The sequence below is a fragment of the Triticum aestivum genome, chromosome 1A (assembly GCF_018294505.1).
Source record: "Triticum aestivum cultivar Chinese Spring chromosome 1A, IWGSC CS RefSeq v2.1, whole genome shotgun sequence".
Taxonomy (NCBI): Eukaryota; Viridiplantae; Streptophyta; class Magnoliopsida; order Poales; family Poaceae; genus Triticum; species Triticum aestivum.
Window position 1 is genome coordinate 234,494,193 of NC_057794.1, and position 16,873 is coordinate 234,511,065.

At 38.5% G+C, this 16,873-nt stretch overlaps 1 protein-coding gene across 2 annotated transcripts; it reads left to right on the plus strand.

Annotated features, from left to right (window-relative positions):
* Positions 1-4,267: 4,267 nt before the first annotated feature.
* On the plus strand, positions 4,268-16,818 carry LOC123113288 (MOB kinase activator-like 1A). 2 transcript variants are annotated; one of them, XM_044534594.1, is made up of 7 exons: positions 4,268-4,459; positions 14,708-14,756; positions 15,346-15,454; positions 15,551-15,624; positions 15,732-15,865; positions 15,984-16,147; positions 16,429-16,818. In XM_044534594.1, exons 3-7 carry the CDS (start codon positions 15,401-15,403, stop codon positions 16,501-16,503), a joined length of 501 nt encoding a protein of 166 aa, XP_044390529.1. In that variant the 5' UTR covers positions 4,268-4,459; positions 14,708-14,756; positions 15,346-15,400; the 3' UTR covers positions 16,504-16,818. The 2 variants fall into 2 exon arrangements, with proteins under 2 accessions (XP_044390529.1, XP_044390453.1); XM_044534518.1 differs by having other exon boundaries at positions 15,531-15,624; positions 16,429-16,817.
* The last annotated feature ends 55 nt before the right edge of the window (positions 16,819-16,873 follow it).

A 16,873-nucleotide genomic window follows, 5' to 3' on the forward strand; every position in this document is an offset into this window, starting at 1 on the left:
AACATGAAGAACACGAGGGGAAACACGAGGGGAAACACGAGAGAATCACTCAAACCAACGAGAACGAACACACATGTGCTAGATCCCCGAAACACAAAGAGAGATACACGATCCAAAGTCAACAAAGGACGATATAAGAGGTAACCGGTTCTTGTCCGTGGGGAGGTCTTGAATCCACAAGGGGATCTTCCCATGAGGGGTCTTGAATCCAAGGTGGATCTTCTCTATAGAGGCCACGGTCTCTCTCGTGGAGTAGATCCATATGGATGAGCGAGGCTCTATCTCTAAATATGAGCTATCACAACGCTAACCCTAGAAAGGAGGTGGAGGTGGTCTATTTATAGTCTAAGCCACGAAGGGGTAAGTGGGAGAGAGATACAAGGCCAGAGGCCTGGCTGCACACAAGCAGGTATCGGACGTCCGGTGGGGGTCGGACATCCAGAGGCTCGAGATGGACCAGTCGTCCGCTGGTCGTCGGACGTCCGCTGAAACTGTTCTATTGAAGAGGCACCGGACGTCCGGTGTTGTCGGACTTCCGTTAATATCACCGATCGTCTAGAGGTTGTCGGTCATCTGGACGCTGTAGATCTCCTGGCTGGTCCTGGCATGGTCGCGTCGGACGTCCCGTGGACGTCGGTCGTCCGAGCACTGTAGAGTGTCGGACATCCGGTGGCTTCCGGTCGTCCAGTCATTGTAGACTCTGCAGCTCCTTCTTCTTCCGTCTTCACTTCCACGCTTCCCTCGTGGATGGTGTCGGTGTTCCTTGGCGCTTGCACTCCTCCATGTCGTCCGTAGCGTTTCTATAATACCTATGCATGCACACGGGAGAAGTGTCAAGTAGTATACCATCCTCGAAGGGGTCAAATGAGCACGTGTAAAGGAGATGATTCACCTTTGTGTATGTGAAGTAGATGTCGCACGTGTCACTCGCCGAACGGAATCTTGATATGGTGATGTCCATAGGATGCTCCGCATCATCATGTGTCAAGTGTTAACTCGCAAAGAGCGTGGAAAACAACATAGCGCTTGTCACTTGGAGTACATGTGACATTAGGGTTCACATACAAGTTTCAATTGTAAAAGGGTTCATCACGTAACGAGTATGTGATGCAAAGGTGTATTGCCAGATTTAGTCATAAGGAGTCATGTAACTAGATTCAGGGTCTATGAACAATGGATAACCAAGCTCATGTTTAAGTTTACATGGCAATTCAAACATGTTGACCTTTCATGGGCTTTAATACGCACTAGGCTTAGCTAGGTTTGATTTTAAGATTCACAATTGATATTGACTTAAGTTGATTTCATATCTATGACTAAATTTGCTTGGACTTTTGAACTTCATAATTGAATTTGAATTATTTCATATAATTTGAATTAGGTTCATTAATTTAAATAAGTTCATCTAGATTCATCAATTATGTTTCCCGACAATTCAAGCTGAACTTGAATTATGGTTCATCTTATTTGGGTTCAAATTGAATTGAGTTGAATATGAATTCAAATTAAGGTTGAATTTGTAAGGTAGGTTCAAGTTGAGGTGATTTCATAACTAACTAAGGTTGATTCATGAATTTATTTGCTTAAGGTGTCATTTAGATTGTGCTAATAAAATAACTTTAAGTTTAACTAAATTCAAATTATGTTTATATCCTCAAGTCAAGTTAATCTCCAAAATATCTACTAGAGTTTAATTTGGGTTCCTCAATTGTTATACAAAAGGTTTCATTTAAATTGAGTTTGGGATTTTAAGGTTATACCGAATTTAAGTTTGAAGTGAATTCAAATTATATTTGAATTTCCTAAAGTCAAATATAAATCCAATAATTGTTTACTTGAGTTTACTTAAAGGCTTATTCAAGTTTGAACTAAAGTCAAGTTTAAATCCAAGTTGTTCACTATGGTTCAATTGTTCTTAAATTCCGTTTAAGCTTGTACTGAATTCAAATTGCGTTTAAATTTCCTGAAGTCAAATATAAATCCAATAATTATGTATTAAAATTTAATTTAAGTTTCTAAACCATATTTCAAAGCATTATTACATTTAAACCTTTTATTTTAAAGTTATAACTTAAATGGTTTCAAATTCAAGTTGAATTTCAGCTTCAGTTGAACTATATTGAATTCAAAATACAAAATTATCCCAAATTTGAATTGTGTTGAGCTAAGTGGAAACTATGATTCTCTAGTTTTATTTCATAAAAAGGATAAATTTAATTGGATTTATAATTTGTAAGTTAGGCCCTCTTGAAGTGTGAATTCATTCTGTTTGTATTTCAATTTTAAATTATTTAAAAACTAAATATTTTGTTCTTGGTGAAGGTGTATTGCCAAATTTTTAATTTGCAAAAAGTTTCACTAACTTTGTATTTACAGAATAAAAGTTTTGATGGTTTAATGTTGTAGGTTTTTTTATAAAACTGCCCTTTGCAGTATTTCTCTTTATTCTAATTCAATAAATTAGGGGACACGTGCATGTCTCCTATTGGTCGATATCGGTTCAGCTCAGAAATAACAGGAGCCGTGCGATTTAAAGTGTCGTGGATGGTCGTGATGACATGGCGAGGGTTAGGGTCCTCACTTGAATCGCCCGGAAAAACGCATGCATGGCGGTCCTGCACTTGGGGCTCATCAGATCGGGTTCTTTGGTGGTTTCTTTTGGTGAGGAAGTGGACAACATGGTGCGGTTCGATCCGACGGTCCTTCTGGTGATTCTTGTGGTCTTTCGAGCGACAGTAATGATGACAACAACTCACTAGAGAAGATGAAAGTGATGGTTGCTTCATGTGTGGACGCGGGAAATAATTTGGTTCTCATCTGGACAAAATGGATGGGTTAGGGGGATGTATACATGGATAAACCAAACGCAATGGACAAGGTCCTAGGTCTGGGCTCTTACGGAGCTCGTCAAAAGGAATAGTGACGTAGCAGCGAGCTCCAGCTATCATCGGAAGCTGTCCTCTACGGGGTTTGGGATAGCTGATAATGTCCATGGGGTTTGGCGAGGCATAGGTAAGCTATTGGTGGCACAATCCTTTCTAGGCGGTGGATGGATTTGACAGAATTGTCACCAAAGTTTCTAGGACAGAGCGACGAAGGTGGGGCCGTGGCGAGGCAGCCTAACGACGATCTTTTTCGCAGTGTTGGGGCTTTCACAAAGGGAGGTGAGGGGTATTTATAGGGCACGGAGGCAGTAGCAGATGTGCATGATGGTTGTGAAGACGTGGGGGTTGTGCAAGTCGTATGCTTGGTCATGGGCGTGTGCATGGTCGCGGCAGTTGCGGGAAGTTGAGAGCAACCGTGATAGGTGGGGCCTATCAGTCCATGCGAGAGAGGGAGCTGTGGTTCTACTTTGTTGTGCGGGGCCTTGAACCCTCCTAGTGGTTAATCAGGGTCTGACAACACACAAACCTAGGCAATGTTAGTGGACTAACAAGCACATAAAGGATTTTCTAGCAATTCTCTAATCCTCTAAAGTTTTAAACATTCCAGATTTGGGAAAATCTGGGGTGTCACAATAACACAAATGAAAGAATCCAATATCTCAAGAAGTAATAGGAAAATGAAAATAGTGCAATATCTCAATAAGTACCATAAAAATTAAAAAAAATCACCAGTAGTTAAAAGTGCCATCTCATACTACCTACATTTTAAATTCCGTGCTTGCTTTTGCATACTAGCCCATGCAGCATAGAGTGTTGATGAATAGCTAATAGAGTATATGTGATATTTTCTAATAAAAATATCATACATATCGTCATATATCATCTCTGAGAGTTGGAAGCTTAGGTTATGCAACTTGTAGCAACCACATTGGAAGTTTCTATCTACTTTTGACTACACAATCCATTCGTTTCCTATTATAATGCAACATCAAAACTCCCATATTCTGAATATGTACCTTATAGCTTGGGTAGTGAAAATTTATTTTGAGGCCCAAAGGAGAGAAGGAGGCATCGACCATTCTGGTTGTAGGGGGGATAGAGGTTGACATCATTACAATAAAGATTTAGCACATACGATAGGTTCTAAACATGTGTGAGAGAGAGAGGGAGATCATGTTCTTTCTCTTGTGAGGTCCAAAGGAGAGAAGCGGTACCAACCATGCATGTCAATATTAGCCTCTCATCCCTAAGACCCCGCCAAACTATTCTAAAATAACACAATAACATCACCACCACAACAAGAACTGACAAAAATAGAGAACAACAAAAGAAAAACTAAATTAGGGGGGCCAAAAGAGAGGAAAAAGGGACAAAGGGAGGATAAAATCTTCTCAACGGTAATCCTCTATGCACTATGTTTCCAGCTTGTGTTCCCACATGATAGCAACGAAGATCGGTGACAACATATTGATTTCTCCACGCCATTTTCTCCCCCACCCCCACATCACAAGTTCCACTACTCGTAGATCAATTGGGTGAAGGCAAACAATGAGTCTCTTCGGCTTGGGAAGCAAGTATGAATTATGTTTATGTTCTTGTTTGCCTTAAGTATTTGCATTTTTGATGGTTTTACATATAATTTTGTGTTCTGCAATTTATGTGTTTTTCTCTATGATGTTGTTTATAAGGTCACTTAGAGAAATAACACTAGCTGGTTGGTTAAGATTCAGACTTGTCACACAACTTGGCCAACTATAGGGACATATGTACTATCCATAGAATATTGTTGTTTCGAAAGGATGGTCATAGCCCGGTGGCCGCAAATATGCTCCTCCAATGGATATGTGTCTAAGTTCAAAGTTTGTTATACTCCGCATTTATACAAACAGATGAAAGCACACACATTGTTATAGGAATTTCTTATAATATATTTCAACGATATATGGTAGTATACAACATGAATACTTTGATTAAAAATATGAGAACGGAACTAAAAATGCATTTAACTAATTGTATTCGATCGTTGGGTAATTTTTGAATATATGTAGCATCATATACTGGAATGCATACTTGCTTATGGAGGTGGGTTTCTCCCATGCATGTGGTGGTATGTATGCATGCTAGAGAAATAAGTTAAGCGGGATCACATATTTAGTTATACTAGCGGGTCCCAAGCGTGTTGCCATTGGAAGAGATAAAAATGTATAAATAAGTGCTTAATAATAACTAAAACTAATGGAAAATAATGCGAGGGTCTTCTCAGTTTTACACTTTAAAATGATAAAATCGACAAAGTATGTGACCAAATGATACATATAAAAGAGACATAGTTTTGAACAAAAATTAATGCGACACCATCTTTTAAAAAAATGGGAAGCATATCATATATAGGTTTTCTCCAAGCACCCAAAACATATACCACACAAAAATTAAGGGAAAACATTTAAATTTGGATTGCGATGCATGACTTGATTCCTCCAAAAAAAGACATGCACGACTTGATGAGGTGGCAATATTTGCATGGCATATTAATACAAAAAATACGAATGATGAATAAATGCATAACTTGTTAATGTCACCCAATTCTAACCAAATGACTAACGATATGACATCGAGGTACGCATGTGCAAAGAATAGGCAACATACTATAATGGCTTGTGTTTTTTGTATTGAGGTCCAAAAATGATCTACATACGACATGTATGGCCCGTGTTTGACATTCTGATCCAAATTTCCCTTAATGTATTGATTAAACTGAGGGTGATTAGCTGAAATCATACAAACCTCGTGTAAAAATTTGTCCTATGTGTAGCATTGTTCTGATGAGGTGGTCCTTTTACCAAGCATGATATCATATTTATGTGCTTTGTTTGCATATTGAGAGAAATAAGATAGTGGGTACCACCTATTTAGTTAAAATAAATGATGTCTCACACGCTGTTGCCGTTAAAGTCTTAGAAAAAAAATGCATAAATAGGTGTTTAAAAATAACTAACAATTGGCAAACAAACATAAGAGAGTTTTTGGTTACATTTTAAAAGAGTAAAACCTATGAAATGTCGAAAAATGATGTAAATCAAAAAAAACTTTGAACTGAACTTACTACAATATCACTATTTAGCAACAAAATTGAAGTGTATGCTCCAAGCATCAAACACATATGCCGCACACAAATTACAAAAAAATATATTAACTTGTGAGTGACATGCATGACTTGATTCCCCACGAAAAAGAAAGACATGTATGACTGATAGAGGCGAAGGTGTCCCGATGTTTCGATGAGATAACTATCGTGTTCCGTGGGAGTTTACTTTGACGATCCGACTACGAACGTGCGATACGTCGTGCCTTAGGAATCGCTAAACCAACTTCTGAGGGTTATTGACCATGCCGGATCACGATCAACCTGACCATGAGGGTCTATTTACTGCGGGCAAACGAAGAACGCGCAAGAAACTGAGAATGCAATCTGGATATTGTGAATATAAGAGAAAGCTTTATTGATGAAAGTGGGGTTCTATGACGTCTTTGTCTAGTCATTGAACACAAAGGAAGTATGTGAGTTGCAGCAATGGAGAACCTTAATCTAAACAAAACCCAAAGTTTAAATGATGCCCTAAGGGTTGTATACGGAGGAATAGGGGGGATTATTTGAACCCTTGGAGGAGGGGTCCGAAACCAACCTTAACTCTGTTTTCCCAAACATAGGGGCTCTAAAAACAACCTATACTGAAGTATTTCAAAATTACATGGGACTTGGCCAATAATAAGGTGACGCAACACCTATAATAGCCTCTAGACGAAGTTTATGATGTAGCATCTTGTATATATAGTCCAAGTCTTCATGCAGTCTTTATGGTGGCTAAAAAGTGCTGAAATAATCACTTGAAACTCCATTTTTGCTCCCCTTGCGCATGCCATCATCTCCATGCTTGTCCTTGCTCCAATGTTCATCCTTCTTGTCCAAGCTAGGCCCTTTAATTGTAAGCAAAACAAATGTATCCAATTTAGGCAGCATCATATTGTCATGAACATTATAATCATTACCAAGAAAGAAAAGTACCTGATAATTTAATTGGCGTGTGCGAGCTCTAGTACTTGGTCCAGTATATGTAGTTGCAGGGATCGTGGGTGTAACTGTAGTATTGATGTCCTCATCATCCTCCCCTTCTTGAATTGAAAACATCCTCGACGGAACCACATATACCTCACCCAAATAAGGCTTCTAATCTGCAATGTTAAAAGTGGGACTGACCCAAAAATCTGCTAGTAGCTCAAGTTTATATGAATTATCATTTATTTTCTCTAACACCTTAAAAGGACCATGAACACGTAGCATTAGCTTATATTTTCGTAAATCAGGAAACCTATCCTTATGCAAATGTAATCAAACAAGATCGCAAGGTGCGAAGATAACATGTTTTCTACCCTTATCTCCAGCAAGTTTATATATAGCAAGTTTATATATAACACTTATGCAGTTTTAAGATCAATTCAACTCATTTTTAACATCAAAATTAACCTTCTCTGAAGATGGAAGAGACAACAAGTATATGGCTGCACAAGGTAGGAAACCATACACAATTTCAAAACGACACATTTTAGTAGTAGAATGCAGCGAGCAATTATAAGCAAATTCAATATGGGGCAAGCATTCTTCCCACATTTTCAAGTTATTCTTCAAAATATCCCTAAGCATAGTAGACAATGTTCTATTGACTACTATAATTTGTCCATCGGTTTGGGGGTGACCTGTTATACTAAAAAGCAGTTTAGTCCCCAACTTAGCCCATAAACATCTCCAAAAGTGGCTAAGAAACATAGTATCATGATCTGAAACAATAGTATTTGGCACACCATGCAAGTGAATAATTTCACGAAAGAACAAATCAGCAACATTAGCAGCAACATCGCTTTTATGACATGGTATAAAGTGTGCCATTTTGGAAAAACTATCCACGACAACAAATATGCTACCCCCTTCTTTGTTCGAGGTAAACCTAAAACAAAGTCCATAGATATATCCACCCATGGAACACAAGGTACAGGCAAAGGCATATATAACCATGAGGATTGAGTCATGACTTAGCTTTTTGACATGTAGTGGAGCAAGCAACAAAATGTTTCAACATCCCATATCATCTTTGGCCAAAAGAAGTGTGTAGCAAGTACGTCGTCCTTCTTTTCCATGCCACAATGTCCCATTAATCCTCCTCCATGCGCCTCCTACAACAACAAAAGAGGAACGAAGCTAGCTTCAATGCATAACTTGTTAGCACGAAACACAAATCCATAACTTCTTCCATGTTCTCCCTTCTTTACAATTCTGTTATACATCTTTAAATTCAACATCATGCACATATTGATCTTTGATGGTCTCCAAACCAAATATTTTAAAGTCAAGTTGTGAAAGCATAGTATAACGACGAGACAGTGCATCAGCAATAACATTTTATTTACCCTTCTTGTATTTTATGACATAAGGGAAAGTCTCAATGAATTGAACCCATTTAGCATGTCTACGGTTCAGTTTTGCTTGACTTTCAATATGTTTCAAGGATTCATGATCAGAAGGTATAACAAATTCTTTGGGCCATAAATAATGTTGCCATGTTTCTAACATCCGAACAAGAGCATATAGTTCTTTATCATAAGTAGAATAGTTTAGACTAGGGCCACTCAATTTTTCAGAAAAATATACAACAGGTTTACCATCTTGTAATAACACACCTCCTAATACAATTCCACCAGCATCACATTTGAGCTCAAAAGTCTTATTAAAATCAGGAAGTTGGAGTAAAGGAGCATGTGTCAACTTATCTTTCAATACCGTGCATGCTTCTTCCTGTGCGGTACATCAAACAAAAGGCACATCCTTCTTTGTAAGCTCATCGAGAGGTGCAGCAATAGTGCCGAAATCCCTCACGAAACGCCTATAGAGACGAACAAGGCCAAAAAAACTCCTCACTTGTGTGACCGTTTTGGGTTGCAGCCAACTCTCAATAGCTTCAATCTTGGCTTTATCTACATCAATTCCCTGCGGAGTAACAACATAGCCAAGAAAAGATACTCGGTCTGTGCAAAAGGTGCACTTCCCAAGGTTACCAAACAAACGTTCATCATGGAGAGCAATAAAGACAACACATAAATGTTCTAAATGTTCCTCCAAAGATCTGCTATAAATCAGTATATCATCAAAGTAAACAACCAGAAATCATCTAATAAAAGCATGTAAAACTTCGCTCATTAATCTGGTGAAAGTACTAGGTGCATTAGGTAACCCAAAAGGCATGATTAACCACTCATATAATCCAAACTTAGTTTTAAATGTTGTTTTCCATTCATCTACCAATTTCATACGAATTTGATGGTATCCACTAAGCAAATCAATTTTGGAGAAAATATTAGAGCCACTCAATTCTCAAGCATATCATCTAGCCTGGGAGTAGGATGACGATAACCAACAGTAATATTATTAATGCCTCTACAATCAACACACGTATACGGTGTACCATCCTTTTTTGGCATTTGTATAATAGGAACAACACAAAGACTATGGGATTCGTGTATATAACCTTTATCAAGCAGCTCCTATACTTGACGCATAATCTCCTTCATCTCCTCTGGATTGTTATGGTATGGTGCACGGTTGGGCAGCGATGCGCCAGGTATTAAGTCAATTTGATGCTCAATCCCTCGAATAGGTGGTAATCCTAGTGGCACGTCTTGTGGAAAGACATCAGTGAACTCCTACAAAATGGAAGTGACAGCAGGATGCAGAGATGCACCTCCTTAAATGCAAATAATGCCTCTTTGCATAGAAAAGCATAGCAAACAGATTTGTTGAAATTTATATCATCGATATTAGATTTGGTGGCAACTAAACATCCACTTTTCATTTGAATTTCCTAAGGAACATGAGATGAAGGTTTGTTATTAGGCTTCATTTGGTGCTCAGATTCTTATGCCACAATCTGTTTTCACTATTATTGTGCTCCCGTTTTGCTTTACTAGCTCTATTGATATCATCTTTCAAAATGTGTTCATGAGTCATAGGAAGCAAATCAATATGTTTATCCTTATGAACAAGAGTATACTGATTGTTTCTGCCATGGTCTACCAAGTAATAAGGAACATGCTTGCATGGGTACCACATCATAATCAACATAATTAGCATATGTAGCGATAGTAAAATGCACACGAATAGTACATGTTACCTTAACCTTGCTGCTATTGTTTAACCATTGGATGTAGTAAGGATGCGAATGTGGTCTTGTGGTGAGAGACAACTTCTCCACCATCTCCATGCTAGCCAAGTTTTGGCAGCTCTCTCCATCTATGATGACGCACACAAAACGTTCCTTAACAACTCCCTTTGTATGGAACAAATTGTGCCTCTAATTTTGCTTAGCTTGTGTGACTTGCACACTTAAAACAAGTTGAGAAACAAAACTTTCAAACCTATCAACATCTTTAGCAACCATGTATTGTGTCTCTTGTTCATAATCATGGCCACCCTGCTCTTCACTAGCAATAGGAGCCAAAGTCCCCTCATCATAGTCACTAGCGGACTCATACTCACCATCCTCAGTAACAATCATCACACGTGGAGATGGACATTTGCTTGCATAGTGACCTCCACACTTGCAACTATGGCATATAACCTCATGTGTTTGGCCTGTTGATGCCATGGATTAAGAAGAGCTATGTGCGGGACTAGAAGGTGTGCTCTTGGCGGATGGTGGCGGTGGTTCCTATTTTCTTGTATCTCGGCTGGACTGGACGGGTTAAGTAGGCGGTGCTATAGCAGGATGTGTGGAAGTAGAAAATGTACGTGGCGTCCATGATGAAGATCGTCCTGCAAAAAAATAAGTTTGCTCCAATGCATGTCGATCCTGACCTTCACGTTCAGCTTTGCAAGCAAGATTGAATAAATGACTGATACTATTATACTCCTTATAGTAAAATGGTCTGAATCTCTCTATTTAATCCACCCATAAAACCAGCAAGCATAGCTTCATTATCCTCAACAATACCACATCTAATCATGCTAGTTCGCAATTTCTGATAATATTCCTCTACATAATTATTTCCTTGTCTTAAATGCTGCAACTTTTGGAGTAATTCACATTGATAATATGGTGGAACCCAACGAGTACGCATAGCAGTTGTCAAAGCAGCCCAGGTAGCAGGGATATTATCATGATATAATCTACAATGTTCAGACCATCACACACAAGCAAAACTAGTGAAGCACAACCAGCAGCAGCAACACGTCTCTCCTCAGGATATTGTAAGCATGTAAAACGTTGTTTAGTTTCTAACTCCCAAGTAAGATATATATCAGGAACAAGTCTAGCCTAAAATGGAGGAATATTCAATTTTAGTTTCGGAAGATGGTCATGAACTTGTACCTAAGGTGGTGGTCGAGCCCTACCATTGCGATTATTTGCATGTGGATGACCTGGTAGTGGTGCTGGTGGTTGCATGTAGTTTTGATTTTGGTCAACCTCATCCTCGTAATCGCCCTTGTAATCGTCCTCCTCGGTAGTAGTAGGAGACATAGAAGTATCAACTGTAGGTGCAACGGCACCAGAAGTTTTACCAAGCTCAAGGGGAACATGCATTGCCCGTCCCACTTGATTTGGAAGGCGGCATTGTTGTTGTTGTTGTTGTTGTTGTTGTTGTTGTTGTTGTTGTTGCAAAGGTGTGGCACGTGCAGCCGGTGTTGATTGTGGAAGACGCATGAGTAGTTCGTTAAACTTGTTATCGAGCTTTGTTTCGCACGTCTTCTCAATGCCAGCTATCTTATCCATGGCCTATTCCAAAATGGTTAGCACATCTTGCACCTCACAACTCATAATTTGCCGAAATTTATCATGTAGCTCCTTGTTTGTCATGGTCTCCCACTTAGTCTCATCGACTTGTGATCCTCCCATGGTTAGAAGCAATAGAAACACACAAGAATATGTCCTATAGACTACTAAGAGGATGTGGAGTTGTGGAAAGTGACAAATCCATCAAGAGAATCACAAATTCTTACTTGTTCTTACCAAGCAGCATGTGGTGATCGGCAACTTTTGTAGCAAAAACTCCTCAAAGCTTGGACAGTGCGATTACCAGGTGGTGTGAACGCATGATGTAGATGTATGTGGAGCTGGGAAGGCTTATAATTTGGTAGCAAATAGGGTCAGCAATAATCAATTCAGAGATGCAAAATTGAATAAACGCTTAACGACATTACTATGCTGGCCCTAGGCTAGCCGTGCTAGAGACATGAGCCTCGAACAATAACAAAATCATGGCACTGATTGGAAACAAGGGAAAAGCACGAAAAAATTCACTATTTTTTGGCGCTCATTTTTTGCACTCTTTTCTTTTCAGAAAATCACTATAATGACGAGTGTATCAAAATTCTTCCCAAGTTGAAATAACAGGATAGGCACAAATTTTTTTGACCTTTTATTTGGAAATCAGGGCAACGACGGCCAAAAAGTGCGACAAAAAATCACTATGATGGCGAGAGTCTCAATATGCTCCCCAAGGCGTAAATACAGGATAGGCCAAAAATTGAACTGTCGAACTTTCGGCCTAAAAACTGTCCAAGGGTCTCAAGACTTTTTTTTGGAATCACACCTGTTCTACGAATGGAGAAAGATTGATAAAACCCTAAACCTACTAGACAAGGCAACACGAATCTGGAAATAGATGAATCTCAAACCAAACCTAATATGGAAAGAACACGGATTGGTCGAACATGCAGTCTTATATGAGGACTCGGATTGGTGGACAGACGGTTGTATATGTGGATAGGATTGTTGCTGCTATATGGCGGTGGCATATATCGACTTGGATTGGTGGTTGTATATGGCAGCGGCCATGTATATGGTGGGGGTGGTGGTACATGGCAGCGGCGATGTATATGGTGGGGTGGTGGTATATGGCAGCGATGAAGGTGGTGCGCCGACAGCACGACAACTTGTCAGCAGAACTCGAAACTCTAAAGGACTAAATGCTAAGACCGGCAACTTGACACGATGATGCAACCACAAATTCAACAAAGCAAAACACTGAAAATATTATGCAATGGCTCAGACTGGTTCGGATATGATGAACTAACCCTATTTTTGGCTTTTTCGTGGACTCTGGGTATGAAGAATAGGTGCAATCTAGTCTATGAAAAATTGGTAAAATCTTACTGAGCAACCTGGAAATTTGATACCACTTGATACAGGCGAAGGTGTCCTAATGTTTCGATGAGATAGCTAACATTTTCTATGGGACTCGACTTTGATGATCCGACTACGAACGTACAAGACGTCGTGCCTTAGGAATCGCCAAACCAACTTCCGAGGGTTATTGACCACACCGGAGCATGATCAACCTGACCATGAGGGTCTATTTCCTGCGAAAAACAAAGAACAAGCAAGAAACTGAGATTGCAATCTTGATATAACGAATATAAGAGGAAAGCTTTATCGATTAAAGTGGGATTCTGTGACGTCTTTGTTTGGTCATTGAAAACAAGTGAAGTACCCGAGTTGCAGTAAAGGTGAACTTTAATCTAAACAAAACCCAAAGTATAAATGATGCCCTAAGGGCTGTATATATGGGGGAATAGGGGGAATTTTGTGACCCCTTGGAGGAGGGGTCTGAAACCAACGCTTACTCTGTTTCCCCACACCTACGACCTCTAAAAATAGCCTATACTAAATGATTTCAAAATTACATGGGACTGGCCAAATAATAAGGTGACACAACACCTATAATAGTCTCTAGATGAAATTTATGAAGTAGCATCTAATATATTTCGTCCAAGCCTTCATGCACTCATTATGGTGTCTTCAAAGTCCTGAAATCATCACTTGAAACTTGGTTCTTGTTCCCTTTGCGCATGCCATCATCTCCATGCTTGTTCTTACTCCAATATTCATCCTTCTTGTCCAAGCTAGGCCCTTCATTTGTAAGCAAAACAAATGTATCCATTTTAGGCAACATCATTTTCTCATGAACATTAGAATCACTACCTAGAAATGGAAGTACCTGATAATTTAATTGGCATGCATGAGGTCTAGTAATTGTTCCAGTATATGTAGCTACAGGGTTCGTGGGTGTAACTGTAGTATTGATGTCCTCATCAATGACTTTATTAGGTGGCATTGTTTGTGTTCTTACATTAATCCAAACAAATCCACTTATGAGTGCTTGGAGGATTTGCTGATGTAGCAATATTTCAGTCAGACAACCAAAAATAGTTAAGACAATATAGAAGCATTCATGTGTACAAAATAGAATAATGCGGGGTAGATATTTAGATAGATAATATTTAGGAGTCAGTGGAGATATTGACTTGTGAACCATTGAGGTTTTAGAAACTGCTATCATTATTGTCTATATTTTTAGTACATAGAGAGGCTAACTTCAATATCCAACTCTCCATGGGAAGCATTTGCTCGCGCATGTAGAAAATGTGTTTTCAAATGTCAAAAAATATGAAATTTAATAAATGCACATATTCATGTCCGAATGTTATATGACATATTTTAAGGGATGCAATTTTTTTAGGGGATGCCGAATAATTTGGCCATGTGAAAAAATTGAGTGCCACGAACATTAATAGACCACCAATTATTTTCATTTTATTGCCAATGGAACAGACTTTGTTTTACATGAAAATTATCAAGCACACCTTTAAAACTTATCGATGTTTATTTGAATTTATTGTTAATCACATGCCAGAATAAATTTGTGGATTGTTCATCACAACTCTATGGTTATTTTTATCTAACTTTTTTTATTTTGAGTTGGGTTGATGGCAACAGGAACCAAAGGACATTTAGGCCCAAGAAGAATGCACCATCTGGTAATAAGGTAGTGGTATTCTCCATTATTACAAATATTTTTTAATTTGATAATTGCATAATTCCATCGTGTGGCCATAAGAGAAAACAAAGATTTGACAACTCAAAATATTATTTTGAAAATGGATTGCGTTGTCAAAAATTATAATTATACTAGGATTATACATGAGAATACGATGTGAAAATATCCAAAACATCATTCAACTAGCCTAACATCATTTCTTTCAATTGAGTTTGAGGCTACGCATTCATAGTTTGGTGTTTTGCTGCCTGTATCCTTCAATCTAAGCTCTTTAGAGTTGCCTCTATACACTACAAATGTCGCCTCTTATCGTGGGGACTGCCTCTATCTACTAAATTAATGAGCTAACCCACATGTCATATTATTTTCTTACTAATTCCCTATCATAATGCCTTATTCACCAAAAAATTACATATTTTATTTGTTCTGGGTAGACCTTAGAGGCTTGGATTTAGAGCTTTCACATTGCATGGTTTTGTATAGGCAGTTGGCGGGTCCTAGCTTTAGGGCCAGGGTTGCCTCTAAGCATTGCTGATGCTTAGGCATATCCCATCATTTTCATTATTTGGTTATGTAGGGCGTACAATTGAAGAAACACATTGATGCGACATTAGGAAATGGTAATTTGAGAGATGCTGTACGGTTGCCTCCTGGAGAGGATCTCAATGAATGGATGGCTGTTAATAGTAAGTTTTTGATTGCAACATGTTCGTAAGAAAACTAAGTTTTCCATATTACTAAAAATCATCTTATTTTTCACAGCTGTTGATTTCTTCAATCAGGTGAACATACTGTATGGCACTCTGATGGAGTTCTGCACGCCTTCCACATGCCCAACGATGACAGCCGGATCGAAGTAAGATGCTTGCCTTCTTGGAAACATTCATTTATATATCATTTTATATCTATCTATTGATTTATTATACCAGGGTAACTTTGATTAGAGAAAAATAAGAATTTCAGGTTTGAGTATAGATGGGCCGACGGAGTGCAGATCAAGAAACCTATCGAGGTTTCGGCACCAAAATATGTGGAGTATTTGATGGACTGGATTGAGGTCCAACTTGATGATGAGTCCATATTCCCTCAAAAACTTGGTAGTTACAACTTATAACATACAACATAGTTTAGAACCGACATTAACCATGTTAATTTTGTGTTAGGACTTAGGAGGGGTGCATTTTGTCAATCGATTGAATTGAACTATTTGTGCAGGAACACCTTTCCCACAAAATTTTCGAGATGTTGTGAAGACAATATTCAAGCGCCTTTTCCGTGTTTATGCTCATATTTACCACACTCATTTTCAGAAAATTGTGAGCCTCAAGGAAGAAGCCCATCTTAACACATGTTTCAAGCATTTTACATTGTTCACCTGCGTAAGTTGCATCCTGATCTATGTACTAGCCCGTTCTACATGACCATATTGGAATGCACCATCTTATGATGCATTTTGTTCAATATTTGTCGTTGACCGTTTTTCTAACATCTGGATTTTTGAATTATACGTAGATGTAAACATATCCCTATTAAATCTAGTTAGTTGTGATTGGACCGATTCCATGTGATAGAGAATGTTCAACACATGATTTATTTCCCGCCAATTATAAATTAATGAGTTACTTGTTAATGCTAGTTCCTAATTTTGTTCCTTCTGTAGGAGTTCAAATTGATCGACAAGGCTGAACTTGCACCACTTATTGATCTTATTGAATCCATCGTGACCGTTTGCTAAGATGTCAACAAGGAGAGTGGAACATTTTCCCTTGTTTATTTGGGCATTTTCTAGGGTACAATGAGCTATGAATGAGAGTGAGACTGGGGCAAAAATGGACAAACAAAACATATTTTGCATTTATTGTTTTTTTCATCTACATGAGTTTGAGTAACATGGTCGTACTTACTTATGAACCCCTGGTCCAACCAGTTAGAGGACACATTATCTACTGTGTTGTGGAACAATGTTATTCCATTTTAACTATGGACTTATGTAACCTAATTAGAGATAATAACTAATTTCTTGAATCAAAAGTAAAAATCCTAGATGAATGTAAATGGGCATAAAAGTGTTTCCTTTTATACCAGAATGTTGTATTTTATCTCAA

Coding starts and splice junctions, on each gene's coding strand:
- LOC123113288 (XM_044534518.1), top strand. CDS start 4,434: ATGAGTCTCTTCGGCTTGGGAAGCAA. Junction 15,455..15,530: donor TGAATGGATGGCTGTTAATA/GTAAGTTTTTGA, acceptor TATTTTTCACAG/CTGTTGATTTCTTCAATCAG. Junction 16,148..16,428: donor ATTTTACATTGTTCACCTGC/GTAAGTTGCATC, acceptor TTCCTTCTGTAG/GAGTTCAAATTGATCGACAA.